Source organism: Phaethon aethereus (assembly GCF_964289735.1).
Source record: "Phaethon aethereus genome assembly, chromosome: 4".
In the NCBI taxonomy this organism is placed as follows: Eukaryota; Metazoa; Chordata; class Aves; order Phaethontiformes; family Phaethontidae; genus Phaethon; species Phaethon aethereus.
Window position 1 is genome coordinate 16,448,971 of NC_138578.1, and position 17,694 is coordinate 16,466,664.

Below are 17,694 nucleotides of genomic sequence, written 5' to 3' on the forward strand. Positions count from 1 at the left end.
AAAAAACCCTTGATGCCCAACTCTTTGAAGCATTCTTGAAAGCCCAGTTTAAAAAAAAATTCCCACATCAAGCATTAGATTACAATACCTTATGCAGGATTTCTAATGACACAGAAGTGTTTCACTTAATACTTTGCTTGTTATACAACTCTGAAGTAAAACAAACAAACAGTAACTGTGACTTTAAAACTAGCCTGGATGGAGAACTCTCTCTGACAAAATCTATAATGTCTAAGATAAAATCTATATAATGTGAACTATTAATATTTTGTGTCATATTTTGTGGAAAAGCCATTAGGCTTGATTATAAACCAGATGATATGAAAAACATTATGACCATACCACACTGCAACTGAATGTAATTAGTTCTCAGGCTTTTAAACTTGCACACACTTATGTTTTTACATCCGAGTAGGTCCACCGAAATCAATCATATATATCAAATGAAATTAAACCAATTTATACAGATTATACACCAAATCAAATTATGTTAGATTAAACACCAAGTGCCCAGCAAATAAAAAACCTTCTCTGACAAAACTAGCCCATTCGATACAAAGTGACTGCATATCTTCAATATAATAGGCTGCAGCTTAATCATTTCGACCTTTAATTACTGCATCAGATAATGAATATTTTGAACATATGCTTCTCCACTCTGTTAGAAGACGTGAATGAAAGAGAAACAAGTTTATCTGCATGCTGCTGGGTGTGCGGGTTGGGGGAGGGAGTCGCACGCCGCACAGCAAAAGGAACCGGGTGGCAACAACTGGAGGAAATGGTATCTGTACCAGCTGCTCCCTTCAGATTCCCCTAGAAGGAGACTGCCTGAGGTGGGCCACAGCACAAAGGGATAAAGAAGATGAAAACTGATGCAAAGCAGGAAAATAACTGCTGAGACCCCTGAGTCTACACCCGAGCAGTCCCAAGCTGTGTGGCAAGACCTCTTTAGCATGCTACAGAAGCTGGTGATGAACTACATATTACCATGAGGCAAACTGGCTCCTAGCAGTATTGTCTGCATGTTATGTGCAATGATAACCAGCAGTCCTCTGGGAACAGGATGCAATGATTTCATCTCCGTAAGCATCTGAGCTCCCCTTGGATAGAGAGACCATTAAACCGAGAACAGAAGGGTAAATTTTAGGCAATGATTTCTAATTGGAGAGTGAAGACAACTTGTGCTCAACAGTACTGTCAACCACTGATATTTTACTGCTGTCTATACTAATCACCATTAAGGACAAAAGGAACTAAAATTTTACCTGTTTTTTTAGTCCCATAACACACGCTATATTTTCTGAATGAAAGTACTTCATAGGTTTCTTATGTAGTATTATTGAAAATACCATTATATTAGGAAATGCCACTATATTATAACATTATGTTATTTACACTGAGAAGTATTGGTATTTTCATTATTGTTAAAATAGTATTTTATACTCTTAACATAACGTATCATATATGTTTTGTACTACAGAGACCTTCTTCCCCTTTTAACAAAAATGCACATTGCTTTCCTTCCCTGTCAGGTTTTTTATACGACTAAAACCAATAGGCACAACCTATGCATGTATTTTAAATTAACAGTAGTACGTGACAAAATTCAAGGTTTCAGAATCTTCCTTAAAAAAAATAATAATCCTGCACATGACAAAAAGAAACGGAACTTCTAAATGATTGCTGTAACTTTTCCTTCACTGCTCCCCCTGCCAAAAAGAGTACCTATAAAAGGTAACAAAAGGGATCCTGAGGAAACAATGCCAGGACATCTAATATTTTTGACACTTTCAAGGGTAGTTTGATCCCTTATATATCATGGAGATTGTGCAGTCTTGTTCACTAATTAATTTCTCCTATGATAGAGAGATCAAATATGCATGGCAGGCTTCTTTATTTAGCACATTTGTTTATGTCGCTGCTCTTCATTTACACAGCTTACTGTGACTCTCAGAAACTTAACAGAAAAGTTGATCAGGTAAGAATGCCGTCACACTTTGTCAGTCAAAAAACAATGCAGATAAACTTCAGTACAAAAAATTCTAGTCTAATCTGTCATACTGTATTCTTGGAGGAGATCAAATATACTCTTCTCATTGCTATTGCAACTATTAGATATAATTTTATAAAATTATGTGTAGCTTTTTCATTTTGAAATAATTTTGCAGAGTTTGACTGCAACTGATGTGAGAGACTTCTACTTTTCAGCATTCAGCTGATTTATACAGAAGATGGGCCTATCAGCATTGAAGAATTATGTATAAAGATGGTCAATAACTTTTGGAAAAATTGTATCACAAATCATTAAAAGCGTGTAGAAGAGTATTTCAAGACAGAAATCCAGAACCCCTACTACACTGTAGAAGCCAAGCAAGCAGTTTTGAAACCTGTGCTGAATTCACACTGTGACTTCTATTGGTCTATTTTTGAAAAAAATAAACCACCACAACAAATAACCACAAAGAATGACCACTATAAAACATGTTCATTAATAAAATACCAAGTCACTCTGCAGTTAAAGGAACAAACAGAAACAGAAATAGTGGTTACCCAGCTGATTAATTGCAATAATCATAGACAAAATATTCAAACAAATTAATTTCCCACACAACATTTTTAAGAGGGTTATGGAGGACTGTGACTTCTCTGATGACTGGGACAGGCAAATCAAGTTGATGCTTATCTTTCCTCTCACACTGATCTATGATGAACTAGAGGAACCCTCCTTCCAAACTAGAATTCCACACATAGAATTCTCATTGTCTTAGAATTATTATGTATGGAGGGCTCAAGGGAAACATGAGGGGACTGCGTAAGCACTACAGCTTTTCATACCAAAAGCGATTCATATTTCTTCTAAATTCCTGATGTTCTGAAAAGCTCAACATGTGTGTTGATGTATTTTTAATTGTTGCTCATGAATATGCTGTATCAAACTGGTTTGCAAAACTAGTGTTTTATACAAAAACCTAACTAAATAAAAAATGTTTTATATATTTATGAATACAGGAAAAGGAAAGCTAATCACATATAATCTGAATTGTCAACTTATATTATTTCTACAGATCCAAGCATGGAAACCTGGACTCCATCAGTACTGGAATTTATTGGCACCATAATTGTTTAATCCATATGGATCCCTGTCTATGGAACTAGATACAGTTATAACAGGTCCATAAGCCAAGCCTCTCCAAGTCTTTTCCACTCTCCAAAATGCCTAAGAAGATGCCAAGGAGGCAGAAAAAGTCATTGGAAAAGCTAAAGCAACTTTAAAACGAACTTACTGATAATGCTGTTTGTTGTTCTCCAGCAAAATGATATGCTAAACTTAAGCAATACGCAGCTTCTCCTTCCATCTTCACGTTGCCTCCTGAAGAAAGGACCAAAGTTACAGTTACCAGTGTAATCTGAACAAAATTACATTAGTACAGACAGTTCTTCCTGGTTCTTAAATAACATACAGATGTTGAAATACTGTAGTAAGTTTTCCCGTTTTCTTACCCTTGCCATTTATCTCTTTGCAAAAATATATAGTGGTAATTAAAAATGAGGGCTATGGATTTAGACAAAGTTCAACAAGAAAGTTGAAGTCAGAGAAAGTATCTTCCAGTAATTAGCGCAGCACTATCAATTTAACATGCTGTAATGTTCTGTCATGAATTGTTCAATAATACTCACAGTGTCTTCAACTTAGAAGCCTCTCTCTCAATGTTCACATATAAAATAAAAGTAGCTACAAATATATAATACACCCTAAAATATAAACACAAAATATGTTGACCCTTACACTTGGTTAATGTGAATCTTAGTGAAACACCAAGCGAGAACTATCAGTAGACCAGGTTCGTATTTCTTATTCTTCATGGCTATTTTGCAAGCTACTGTAGGCTAGAATTGCAAAAAAAAGGGATAACTTATACTTTTAAGCAGTAGTCTTCGAAAATTCTGCACAGGCAGTTGCTAACTGAGGTGCATCACACTTCTCCATGCCAGGTTTTATTTCACTGATATTGATCTAACAAACACTGCTTGCTGGTCTTTTTATATTGCTCCCTCAGTAGAAGATTATCCATTCAATATTGAAATTTATATAAATTAATTATAGAAAGGCTTACTGTATCACAATATATTAAAACATTTCCCTCCAGAACATGAGTATCCATTAAAAAAATTTAGATTAAATTATAATAAAAATAACCCAAAATCCAGTCTTTCTGTTGTGCAATATCCATCTGCTCAACAGATTCCATAATAAAGAGTGGAAAAGTCAACCTAAAGCATAACTGCATATCAAGATATTTTGTAAAACGCATTAAAAAATATAGTTGCAATGAAAAGTGAGATTATCTACTTATAATTGTCAGGCTATTAAATTCTTCACATGCAAATGCACAGAAGCCTATATCCAGTTCCGGAACTCTCTGAATGTTATAATTGCTGAGGCCATAGCAATTCTCTATCTACAGCACTTAACACGTTACATAAAATTATGGGAAGTCTGTAACTCAAAAAACAGCTGGTCTTTTCCAATACTCAATATCCCTTAAAAGGCTTAATGAGACAAAAGGATACAAAAATACAGTTTCACAGAGGAATAATAAGTGAAAAGTTGCTAGTGATATAAAAAACTTCCTTCCTCACTTAAAAACAGTCTGAGAGTCTGAAGTGGGTAATATCTAATTCTAATACATAAACACAGATGATGGTCCAGAAGGACATAATGGGTATTACAGGTGGCAGCCAGAGCCAGTATGGGTTTAACTAAATTGTTAAATATGGGCTTCATAGGTAGAGGCTATGGTTCTGGAATGGGGACTGGAGAACTCATCTGAAAGGAATTTGTAAAGCTTAAATTTAAAGAGAACAATGGCAAGTATACTATGCATAGTGGTATTTAATACATGTCTCAGGAAGTTATGGAAAGTGATTGATTTGAAGTAAGGGCACTGCAACATCTGCCTGGTCAAAGTAAGTTTTGGAGAGGCATCAGATGCATTTTGGCAATCTCTTCATTTCCAGCAGTTTTCACTAGCAGTACGAAGAAGGTCGTGAGAAACTTCATCAGCAGTACACACTCACAGTCCTTCTAATTACTACAGTAGATACTGGTAGCAGCATACAGCTGGAGATGATGTAGAAGTTTTTGGGCAAACGTGTCCTTCTTCAACTGATTAACTGTATTGGCATTCTCAGTATTTGGGTCATACTCCTAAGAGAAAAGATCTAAATAGGCAACTCAAACAGATCTACTCATGTAAATCGCAGATAAAATAAACAGGTTATTTAGTGGTTGAATTAAAAGAAAACATTAGCCAAATACAATCATATACCCCCACAAATTAAACATTTGGAATGGAAAGAATTGAATTCTTGCACCCAGAGTGCTGTTGGTTTATTCCTCAAAAACTACCACATAAAAGCATTTATATTTCAAACAGTATTTTCAAATATTATTCTTCATGAGACAAGGCAAGATGAGAAATCTTGGTTCTTTAGAATTAATATAATCAAAGACAATATAATAAAAAACCTGAAATAGAAACAATTCACTGGCCCTTTTAAAGATAATAAATAGCAAAGTTCACATACGCTTAGATGTCTGAAAGCTTGTTCATTTTTTCCAAGAGTATCTGCTGGTCTAATGAAGATATTTCTTTTGAGGAACTTGCCTTGGCTTCACTGAATACATTTTACACTTTTCTGCAGATTTCCGTGTTATACTGTTTACCAGTATAGTCATATATTTATTTGTGAAAAAACATATTTTAAAATTTGGAAAGTATTTTCAATTTTTTTGCCATTTTTCATAGTTTAAATCTATCTATCACACTACTACTCAAAGACTGGCTAACAGATTAATGTTGGGCATACATTATTAAATTTAAAAAACTACTGTATCTGGTGATAAATATTGAATTAATTTCATATATTAATTGTATGCACAACTCATATGAAAAATATGCCCCTTAAGGAGTATCATGAAAGGCTCCTGAATTGCTGTGCATGGAAAAAGATGACTATTTCAGACCTTTATTCCTACTTCTGAGAAGCACTCCGATAATCATCTAGGAAAAGTAAGTCTGCAGAGGTGGACATTTAACAGTATCTCTTGAGAAATCAGCATTATTAAGATTTCTGAAAAATCTGGAAAATTGTATGTATTTTCAAAAAGTCAACTTATAAGATTTTTCTATCCCATCTCATGTGTAAGAAACACTACAGAGCATGGTATTTCTAGCTGATGAACATCTCGCATTATATATAACATTCAAATGCTATTCTAATTTCCCCCAATTTTAAACCTAACGTGGACAAAGCTTCATACAACTATTATCTAGAACAAGGCAGTCAGGAGTAGTCAGCATGGATTTAAGACAGGGAAATCATGCTTCACCAACCTGATAGACTTCTAGGATAAGACAACTGTCTTGGAGGATGAAGGGAAAGCAGTGGATATTGCTTCTCTCAATTTTAGCAAGGCTTCTGACACTGTCTCCCATAACATCTTCACACAGAAGTTGATAAAGCGTGGCTTAGACAAATAGACAGTGGGGTAGCCTGAAAACTAGCTGAGTTCTTGGCCTCAAAGGGTTGCAAGCAGCAGCATGAAGTCCAGTGGGAGGTCAGGCACTAGCGTGTACTCAGGGACTAATACTGATTAATGTCTTCATTAATGACCTGGATAGCGTGACCAAGCACACCCTCAGCATGTTTGTGGGCAACACAAAATTGGGCAGGAATGGTTGATCCACCAGGTAGGTGGTTGTGCTGCCATTCAGGGGGAGCTCAGCAGGCTGGAGAAATGGGCCAATATGAGTCTCGCGAAGTTCAGGAAAAGGAAATGCAAAGTCCTGCACCTGGGGAGGGAGAAGCCCAGGCACTGGCCCAGGCTGCAGGCTGACGGGATGGAAAGGAGCTGGCAGAGAGGCACCTGGGTTTCCTGGTGGACAACAAGTTGCCCATGAGACAGCAACGCACACTCGGGGCAAAGGTGACCAACGGGATCCTGGGCTGCATTAGGCAGAGCATTGCGAGCAGATGGAGGGAGATGATCCTTTGCCTCTACTCAGCACTGGGGAGGTCACCCCAGGAGTGCTGTGTCCCATTCTGGGCTCCCCAGTACAAGAGAGACGTGTAGTGGATTGAGTCCAGTGAAGGGCTGCAAAGATGACTCAGGGACTGGGAGCACCTGTCCTAGGAGGAGAGGCTGAGGGAGCTGGGACTGTTCAGACCACAGAAGAGAAGGCTCAGGGGGCATTTCATCAATGCATACAAATTTCTGATGGGACAGTGTAAAAAAGAGGGAACCAGGCTCTCTCAGTGGTGGTCAGTGACAGGACAAGAAGCAATGGTCACAAACTGAAATCCCATCTGAACTCAGTAGAAGATGTTTTCCAGAATGGTTATGGAGTCTCGGCCTGTGAAGATACTAATAACTTGCCCGAATGTAGTCCTGGGCAGCCTGCTCTGGCTGGCCCTGATGTTCTCCAGAGGTCTGTCTTCTTACCTTAGCTATTTTGCAGTTCTGTAATTTTTTTTTTACTTTAGGTTTCAAAGTATTTACATGTATTAAGTAGAAACAGTAGAAATCTTGTTTGCTTATGATAGAAACCTGGTTTTTGCAAGTACTAAATAACTATGTAGAGTGAAAAGATAGTGAACCAGCAGACAAAATGACTCAAAAATTGTGAAATAAACAGTGACTAGCCAATCAAAATCAGCAAGCTGAACTTCCATCAGTGACCTCATTTTCTGATTATGGGTTCACTCTTCTATACTATTATTCCCACAAGGTTGCTTTTTTGGAGATAAAGCTTTCAGGAATCCAAAAGAATTTTTGTTGTCAGCAAACAGGCATTTCTGCTTTAGTGAGACTTGGAAGTGTATTCATAGCATTTGTCTTTGAATTTCACAGGAAATAATCACCCAGTCAAACACTTGACAATTTCTACTTTACTCCTGGGAAAATCATGGCATGCACATCAAATAAAGGAATGTGAAAGTGTTATTTTCCACCTACCTTCTTTTGCCATTTTTAAAGCTTTTATTAGCGTTTTGATGGCCTGTTGGTGTTCTTTATTTTCCAGCATTTTGTCTGCTAGTAATGTATAAATCCTCCAGAGATTCTCACATGCCAGTGAATTGTAAGTATGGCCTGTCTCATCCTTCCATGTCGAACCCTCTGTTAGGTGATAAAATGCTTCATAATGCTCAGCAGCTTTCATGACATGACCTGAAAAATGTCATTCATAATTACAATCAGTGTAATCAACAAAATTTAAAAAAGTGATTAGTCTAGTACTAGATAGTAAGTTGCAGCCAAGCATTTCACAGATTTTTCAAGAATCTGCAATATATAACTTAAAGATCACTGGAAAATACTGTCAAATCTCACAGTTACCAGTAATGCTGTAATCTAAACTTATCACACTTTAAATTAGCTTTCTTTTGTAGATTTGCAAAGTTGGGGATGTGTGATCCCAAGGATGCATGGTCAGAATTTTCTAGAGAATACATCTATAACAGGTTCATTAATATAGCCTTTGTGGATCTTAAATTTCAGAATCACATCCATGCATAAATAATTACAATTCAAACCGTTCCTCAAGTTCATTTTTCCATAATGAAAACTTGTGCTGAAAGATTTGAAATATGGGGAATAGACGTATCAAAACTGTGGGGAAAAAAATATCTCGATTCAAGTAAATTAAGAACTTTTAATTAAAAAAAGAACTATTATGCAAAGTAATTTATTCAACAGTTATTACTAGGCCAACTCTGGTGAATATATGTAGTAAATTTACTGAAAGAGCATTAACCACTCATAGATTAATTATTGAGCCTGAAGTAATACAATTTAAGGTCTTAAAATGTGAGTTACTCAAACATCTTTAAGGCGAAGAAAAGTCTGAAGGTAAGGTTCAATTCATTTTACAATGCAAGTAGTCTCTCCCTTTACCTTCAGCTAGATTCATCTCTGTGCATACATGCAATCTAGGAGACTTCCACGCCTTCTGAACAATGGAAATTCAAAGCCCCTTGAAAGAACAGAAAAGCTTTTCCTTATACATAATGGGTACAGAAAGATTGCTGAGAAGCAGGTAAGATGAGACCATTTACATTAAAAAAAAAAGTATTCTAGTCATGCTACCTTGTTTTACAAAGAATGTTCTATAGCAGGGAGAACTGTGAATGTGACCCTTCCTTTGGAAGTTTGTGTGTGTCTCTGATGGAGGAATCTTGTCTCATAGATCATCAATATATCAATTGCCATTTCTATTAAAAACTGAAACAAACCATAAACTCAGTTTGTCTAGATGTGTTTCCAGTTTACACCTCTTCTGAAACATGATTTGTAAGGAAGGATTAGTGTTTTGCAGACCGTTTTTACAGGACTGCATTCAAATTACAGAAAGAATCAGGAAGGAGAAGAGTTGTCTCCCAGTTGCAGGAAAGGAATGGAGAGAAGCTTGGGGAAGGACCTTCTTCAAGCATTCTGAGAAAAAACCAAGGCTAGTTCCCCAGGCCTCCAGCCAACCTAGAGGCAGCAGAACAGCTATGACAGATACCTCTTATTAACTTAATTTAGATTTGTCTTTTGCATATGTTACCCTTTTAGAACCATGCTTTGAACTTTGCAATATAAAACATAACCCTTACCTTTATTAGAATTAAATTTATTTTTATATTAAGCTTCTCTGATGATTAAAGTAAGTTCAAGTAAAATTGACAAGCACAAGAAACTTCTCTTTCAAAGAGGCAACTAATTAAATGAGTTTCAGAGACAAATCATTTTAAGGCTCTACAACCTATGATTCATGTAAGAGCCCCAAAGGACACAACAAAAAGTGCTGAAGAGTGAAGTGCCAGGTGAAAGGGGAGACAGCAAGCTCTATTCAGTTCCACTCTAGCTAGAGACAGGTATTGGAGAGAAATGCTGGAAAAAAATCTTATTGCCACAGTAGCTATCAGACCCTGTAAACAGGCAGGAAAAGATCTATACATTCTTTCAAAAATATCACATACTTTACATCAGACTGAACGAACAGAAGTGCGAAGCGAAATTATCATGACCAATACAAGCTGCTTCAGGAATGATCGACAGTACAGGTTACAGGAAATTGAGATGTAAACTTACTAAACCCAGATGAAAACTTTTGTCCATTCTAAAGAGGCTTCCAATTCAAATTTGGGTTTCTGCTTATCTAGTCCAGCTAACTTCTTAGGGCAAGTCCAGCTCAGAAGTCAACAGATTTCCAGTTATCCAAGGTGCTAAATGCAGATTTAAGATATTAATTGAAGAAGCTGGTTGTTGGCTTTGTGACAAATTACGGAAAGTTGAGTTGAAATTTAACGTTAATAGCTAGATCTAGTATTTTATCCACTTGGATAGTCATAAGCACATACAGACTCCTCCTTGGAATTCTCCCCAAAGTTTATTAATCAACAGAATGTCCTTTTGAAAGGATTTGCCATACATTTAAGTGATCTAGTTTCACTACATGTGTAATGGATTCTTTAGGATAATAGACTTTGATTCACATGTAACTCAAAAACTTCTAGTAAGAATGAGAAGCAGCAAACAAATGAATGATATCACCTGGATACGTAATTTGAAACTGAACACAGTATTTGAGTTTCTCCTAAGACTCTATATTATAATCTCTTAACAGGACACATAATTTAGGTAAAGAATACGTGCAACCTTCAGAACTATTGTTTAAATTGTTAGAACTATCAGGTATGGTAATTCTTATCCATGCTTCCTCACTTGCTGTATCCCCTTGAGAAAGTTTCTGTCAGACTAGAAATTGAACTCATATATTCCATGTAGCCCATAGTTCTTAAGAGTTGACCTAAGCATAAGAGCTGTGACCTAACATCCTTTCTGCCAGATCTCAGTGAAACCTCTTTAGAAACAATCCATCTCCATCAAGCTTCAAAATATGCAACCAATATAATCTTTTTGGTAGTATTCAAATGGAACTAAATTGCATTTGGCTTCACTGAACTACCAAGAAAGATTATGAAGTTAAAAGTAATACAATCTGCTCACAGAAATACCAAAAAGAAGATGCTGAGGGGAAAAAAAAAAAATTCTAGTTTCTTAAACGAGGGAGAGGTAGAATTCCTCACCTGAAGGACCTTAACATGGCTAGGAATTTGCTTACTGAAGACTGTTTCAATTAATAGTAGCTATTTGGAGACCTCTCAAAGTCATGGAAGGGAAAACATTTTAGACTTTGGAATTCATTCCTCTATCAAAATAATCTGAAATCCCTGGTTCTCATTGGCAAATGACATATCAGCCTATTTCTTGAGCCCATAATGTTTATGTGAACCTCAAATGTCATGGAAAAATAATGTTTTCAGGGAGTGGCAAGTTTATTCACTGTCATGAGTCCATTCAGTTGGAATTGATCTGGCCAGTGCATTTCAAGTTTTAAACACTGAACTACTGCAACTGATAGGTGCAGACAGTGGTAGATGCTGTCTGAAAATCATTAAAAGAAAGTAAAACGCCAATTATGGAACATTTCTGAGAGTAAGAGTATTTTTATCTCACCTGAGCAGTAACAAGGCAGAATTTTAAATTACTTTTATTATCAACTGAAAGAAGCAAAAGGCAAAACGAGAGAAAAAAAATGAGGAAGTGAGTAGGAAAATAACTTGGAATAGTTTGTAGAAATGTATATTTTATATCTCTATTGAATTCAAAAAGAAAATACAGAAGATGTTCCTAGGACATGTATGTTTGAAAAACATCTATTTGCAAAATATTACACAAAGCTATTTTCAGTTGGCAACATTAACAGCAATTGCATATTTCTTGTCCCACTGCCATGCAGAAATTAGCTGTGTATACTAAATGGAATTTGAGAATCTCTGATTTCTCTTCGCTGTTTATAGAAGGAATCAAACCCCAGAAACATAACTCTTACAACATATATAATATGACTACTAAAATGTTATAGTTTTAAGTAGCTTGGGGCACAACAAAAGAAATCCTATCAGCAACAGTTTAATCTGAAATATGGGAGGTAAACATTGCCATAATATAATTTTGGGAGTAAAGTATCTGTTTCAAACAATTATATGAATATAAGACATTACGTTGCCACTCAGAGTACCAAATTTTAGAAATTACTCTTATTTTCACAGCAACTACATATATATGTGCAAAGATTTGTGCTACAGCTTTCACTGAGTTGCTTAGAAGTCAAAAAAATAAATCTATTCGTTCAAGCAAAAGAACTCAATGTAATTTTGTAAATATGGAAGAGAAACGTTTTTACATTATCTAAAACTTCCTTTATAATTCTCCTTCTAAGAACCTACTCCAAAAGTATGTATTTGTTATATCAAAATAGATATCAAACCAAAAGAGGTATATATGGAGACTACTATTTTGCTTTTTTTTTTTTTAAGTAGAAAGATTGACTAGATATTAACACAAATGGGTTTAAATGTGGAGCTGCCATAAAAGCAGGCACATAAATGTAATTCTCCTAGCCGCTATTTTGATGCACATTTTTGATTCCATGAATATTTTATGAAATGGCCCAAACTAAAGCCATATAACATTCCTGCATTACTGATGCTTGCGCCCGTAAGCTACAAACATTAGAGGCATGATTGAGTGCATTAAAATGAACTCATTCAGCAGTGCATTGATTACTTGAAGGAGAAAAAAAAAAAAAAAGAAGTTACTCCCACTTAAGAAAACAGCATACAAATCTGAAGTTTTCAATACTGAAATTAAAGATAGCAAATTTGAATAATGTATTTAATAAAGGCAGTGCAAAACTATCCAGAATTTTCCATATACAGTCCTGACATTAATTAGGTGAGATGTTAATTAGGTCCACAGATTGCTTCTAGTAGTGTACAGGTAATTTAAAATGTCACAATCTGCAAAATGCAGTGACTGACCTCCATGCCTTAGCAATACTGAGAGCACCTAATGATTTCCTTTTCTATCAGCTTCATACATTTACCAATGAAAATAATGCCACAGAAACAATTCCACAAAAAAGTGACAGGTCTGTTAGGTACATTTCTTCAGCAGCACTAGTATAAGCAGAAAGCAAATTTAATTCTAAATTGTCAACAGTTGTTGAGGACTTTAGAAAATATTACTTAAGCTTAAAACAACCACCTAAAGGAACAATAAAGCTTTATGTATATTATAGTGCATTTTAATCTAGAACTAGGACATCTTTCGTAATCAGTTATTTCACTGTACAACGTGGACATAAAATCTGCTTGAAGCAACAGTTAATGGTAACAAAAAAGAAAAATGTTATTACTATTTTAAAAGATACAGGCTTACATTTCAGTTTAACTGCTTGAATTACTTGTATTATTTCTAGTTTCCTATGTTCAATTACAATAATTATGGTAGCACTATTCACGCTGAAATAGTTAAGAATCTGTCACAGTTTCCAATGTGAGCCACTATCTACAGAGGTTGTTCTAAGTCTTTAACAGAGATGTGTTGGGAGGTGGAACAAAAAGCTCACAGGAATCGTAAAACAAGGCTCTCATTCAGTAAATAGTTGAGCCACCCTGGACTCCTAAGGTAAAAGGAATTGCACAGAAGTCACTACGCCTGATCTCAGATGCAAGCACCTGAGTTTATGTGCCATCTGCAAAAGCTAGATGAAAATTGTGGAAAAGATTTAAGATAAAATTTTGCAGTTCCATAAGTCGACAAGATTCCTCTAAAACACAACCAATCATCAGACAACAATCAAGGTGAGTATTTTTAAGATAAAGGATAAAAAGTTGTTTTCATTTACTACACAGGAGCTGATAACACTTTTCAGAAAGATTCCACAGGGAGTTTTAGCCAAGTGACATAGACAGTTCATAAGGATATTGTAATGAACATGCTGGCTCATCGCGGAGTATTCTGACAATTTCCCCAATTTGACAATACACCAGTAGATCTCTCCTTACAGTCTAAGCTGCTCAACGTCAACTGAAAGCATGCCTGAGAAGTAGAAGGCTTGAGGACATAACGGAGAAGGAAAGAGATAAAAGTTGAGTATCATAACCTGAGATATGGCATTGGTGGACTGAGACTGCAGTGCAAAAAGGTGGTATTTTATGTTCCCTTGTCTGGGTCGAGAACTGCTAGGCTCACCCTGGGTATTGGAGTTTAGATAATGTATTATTTCTGCTGACATTAGTTAAGCAAGTATCTGTTGTCTGAAAAGAAATATGTAACCATGGGAATTCAGTGAGCATTAGATCCTATACAGTCTTGTCCTCTGAAGACGTAGATTACTTGCCTTAAAGCTCAAATACTCAAAATATACCTATACAAACATAGAGGGCAGTGCATATTGTAGCAGCTACAGTAAGACTGTTCACAGTATGTTATATCACATCATCAACACATTATGATATTAAAAATTCTCTAAAAAGATGTTGCTTAAAGGGTTCTTTAAGTGACACCTCATCAGCTAGGGATAACACTAGTGTCTCTGGTTGCTTGCCCGTCTGCTCTCTAATCCCTTTCCCGCCTGCTGCCAACACTACTGAACTGTGAAGAAGGAAGGGTTTCCCACAGGCAGCTGAAACGACAGCTGCTTTGGGGATAGTTTACTGTGGACCAGCAAGAGAAAAAAACCGTAATTAACTGAAAAGTACATTACCAGAAGAGGAACTGCTGTGAGAAATCTTCTTACAAGAAAGCATGAAGAGTAAGTACCAGAGGAACAGGCACTGTTGTAGGGGAGACTGGAACAAGTATCCTCCTCTTGCCTTTCTTCCAGTTACTACACCAACTAGTGTACCCTCAAAATTCTGGGTTAGCTCCAGGCCTTCTTAAGCTGCTTCTGGCTCTACATAAAATCTCTCCGATTTTCCTCTACGAGACATACAGCTACTCTTCTAGACCGATTGCAACTACGCAGAGTAACTCTACAAAGAAAATCTGGTGTCAATTACACGATTCCTCTCAAAACCATATACACAGAGACCTCACATATGCTTTACAAAGAGTGGTACATAACATATGGACATACATGAAAGACGATAATAATCAAAGAGTGATTTCTGGACATACATGAAAGACGATAATAATCAAAGAGTGATTTCGTACCAAGTGTAACCTTTAAGTCTAAAAGTTAGAAGCATACCTGTAATTACTGTCTTACTATCTGAACTACATTACTGATTTTTCCCTTTACTTTAGGCTTAACTGTGGAAAAAATGTTCATATTTTAGGCATTTTCACAGAATTTTAAGTCTGAGGCGGAATCTAGAATCTCTGAAGTCTTTGTGACACTGTAATTGCACAAACTGGTTTAGCAGCTTTTTGCCCACATGCAAACTAGAATAAAAAAACCTTACTCTTCCAAGATCAGTGTCCAACTTCAGGAAAAAACCAACAACTGAACAGGTCCCATATGAAAATTCCACCAACTTCTCTGCCCTATGTTCATATTCAAATGAACCAACACAGAAAATTTTGGTTTACAATTAAAAAACCTTTATCTTTTTTACGTTAACATACTTTATGAAAGAAACATTTGTCAGATGCCTTCTTCCGATTTGTTTGATTATATATAAAAAAACACTTTTTAATATACGTCAATTTTAATTTTGAGGAGAACATTGCAAACAATGTTGAACACTAGCTGAATGACAATATACCCATTTTAAAGAAAATGGAATTCTTGCTTCACAGTAACATTCAAACCTTCTTATTTCATGTTTGTAAAGCGTCAAAGTGCTCACTATATGCAAAGGCTACCTAAGATGCAAAATTTATTCAGGAAGCTCACAATGTAAGGCTCCAGGCTCTGACTAAGAGCAGGCCCACACTCAGCAGGATGCTCACACTTCAGGTTTCACAAATATTTCAGTGTTTATAGGTAGATATCCAAATGCAGAGAGGGGAGGGAGGTGAAAACGCAACGATGAATAGTGAAGAATGACACACGCTTCACAGTTCTGTTTTTCAGGGCTTAAGGGTTTTTTTAGCTCAATAGAGCCAAATGAAAACCAGTTATATAACTATTTAATCTCAAAGAGTGATATGATCATTATCTTTTAAATACAGAAACCGACACTGAAGCAGATTAGTTTCACTAAACTACTTTTTTTGCTAACTCATGTCAAATGCTTGCCTCAGTTTAAATAATTTTTTTGTCGTGATTACATTTTATTCAGATTTTACCCTACTCCCCTTGCTTTTCACAGTTCCAAATAATAAATTTAATATCAGATGCAACGCTCCAGCACTGGAGCTGTTCTGTTGTGCAGATAATCTACTTCAGAAAGATGCTCTGAGTAGCAAATAAGACTAATGACCTGCTGAGGTCCCTTCCAACTTGAATTATCCTATGATCCTCTGAAGTGTAAGATATATTTTTATGAAAAGCTTCATAATGTTTGTTTTCCCTATGACTTCTACAGATTATTGATAATGGCTGAGGACATGCAACCCCATCAGCTCTTAGTCCCACTGAGAGGGCACCCCTGGAAACAGAACCTCCTTTATCAATTACTAAAAGGAAACACTGCCTCCAGGAAAGTTTATGACGACAACTGCCAGTTCAGCTGCAGTAGACCAAGACCTTGCAAAGCTTTTATGCAAAAAAATCTGTTAGTGAGTGGGCACCTTTGAATGAAGCTTCATCTCAGTACTACTCATTAAGCAGTAAATAATTAAAATACCCTGGAAAAGACAGGTAAAATACAAGCAGCAATGTCAGTAATAGACATGAAAGAGAAGAGAGGGAAAAAGAATTTAAAAAAGCAAAGAAATAATTCATTTGAAGTTTTAATAAAGTTTCATTTGCAGTCTTGTTTAAAGATATATCAGACTTTAGGGATGTAACCTAATTACATTTTTATTCTAAGTCCTATTCAAAGACCTTGGACTTTGAATTTTTAACACAGATCAAACAGTGTAATTTACTCATGGCTATCAATACTTTAAAAAGATCTCTTCATTAAATGTCATAGTCTTATGAATATACATATAAAGCAAACAGAGCAAAATTTGATACCAAAAACATTAAGAAAGAGTATGATTCTTACGGCAGTGTGTATATAAACAATTCACCTGAGTGCCACACATTATATTCAAGTGTACATAAAATGTTTTTTCTAAAATGTTTCTGATACAGTATCTTTCATAGTGCAATCTAAACAACAGCAATACTTCTTTGGTAATTTTATGATGTGTTTGAAAATGAGTTTTACAATCACCAAATAGTTAAGAACAGAAACTAATTTAGGATTTTTTTTTTTTTGCATATGTCAAAACTTAAGGAAAACTCAAATTATAAAGTTTAGAATTAGCACTATTGCACTGCTGTGAATATTTTGAAGAGCTTCTCCTTACAAAGTAAGAATACAGACGTGTCCCCAGGTGTTACATCAGAACTGAAAGATGCTCCATTTGAAGAATTAGGCTAGGAAAGTGGCAGTGATGGTGAAAGGATGGAGGCGGCTTTTGGCAAACCTGCTTACTTTTTCCTAGTGTAAAGAATATTATTACTTCCCTATGCTTAATACTAAACCTTGATTTAAATCAACTGAAGGAAAAGCATGAAGAAAGTTTTTCATTTTCACAGTATTTATTTTCAGAAGTGAAAATAAGAGCCCTACAGATTTTTCCCTGAGTTCTCTTATTCAAAACATCTTCATTGCCTACCAACACTTTTTAAAAAA

At 35.8% G+C, this 17,694-nt stretch overlaps 1 protein-coding gene across 1 annotated transcript in view; it reads right to left on the reverse strand.

The window, feature by feature from the left end:
- The window catches only part of TTC29 (tetratricopeptide repeat domain 29), a gene marked incomplete at its 5' end in the record, with an annotated part of 129,989 nt that overhangs the window by 70,380 nt on the left and 41,915 nt on the right, over positions 1 to 17,694 (reverse strand). The window contains 2 exon segments of the mRNA XM_081999611.1: positions 3,285 to 3,370; positions 8,021 to 8,233. Coding sequence (XP_081855737.1) covers positions 3,285 to 3,370; positions 8,021 to 8,233 — 299 coding nt within the window.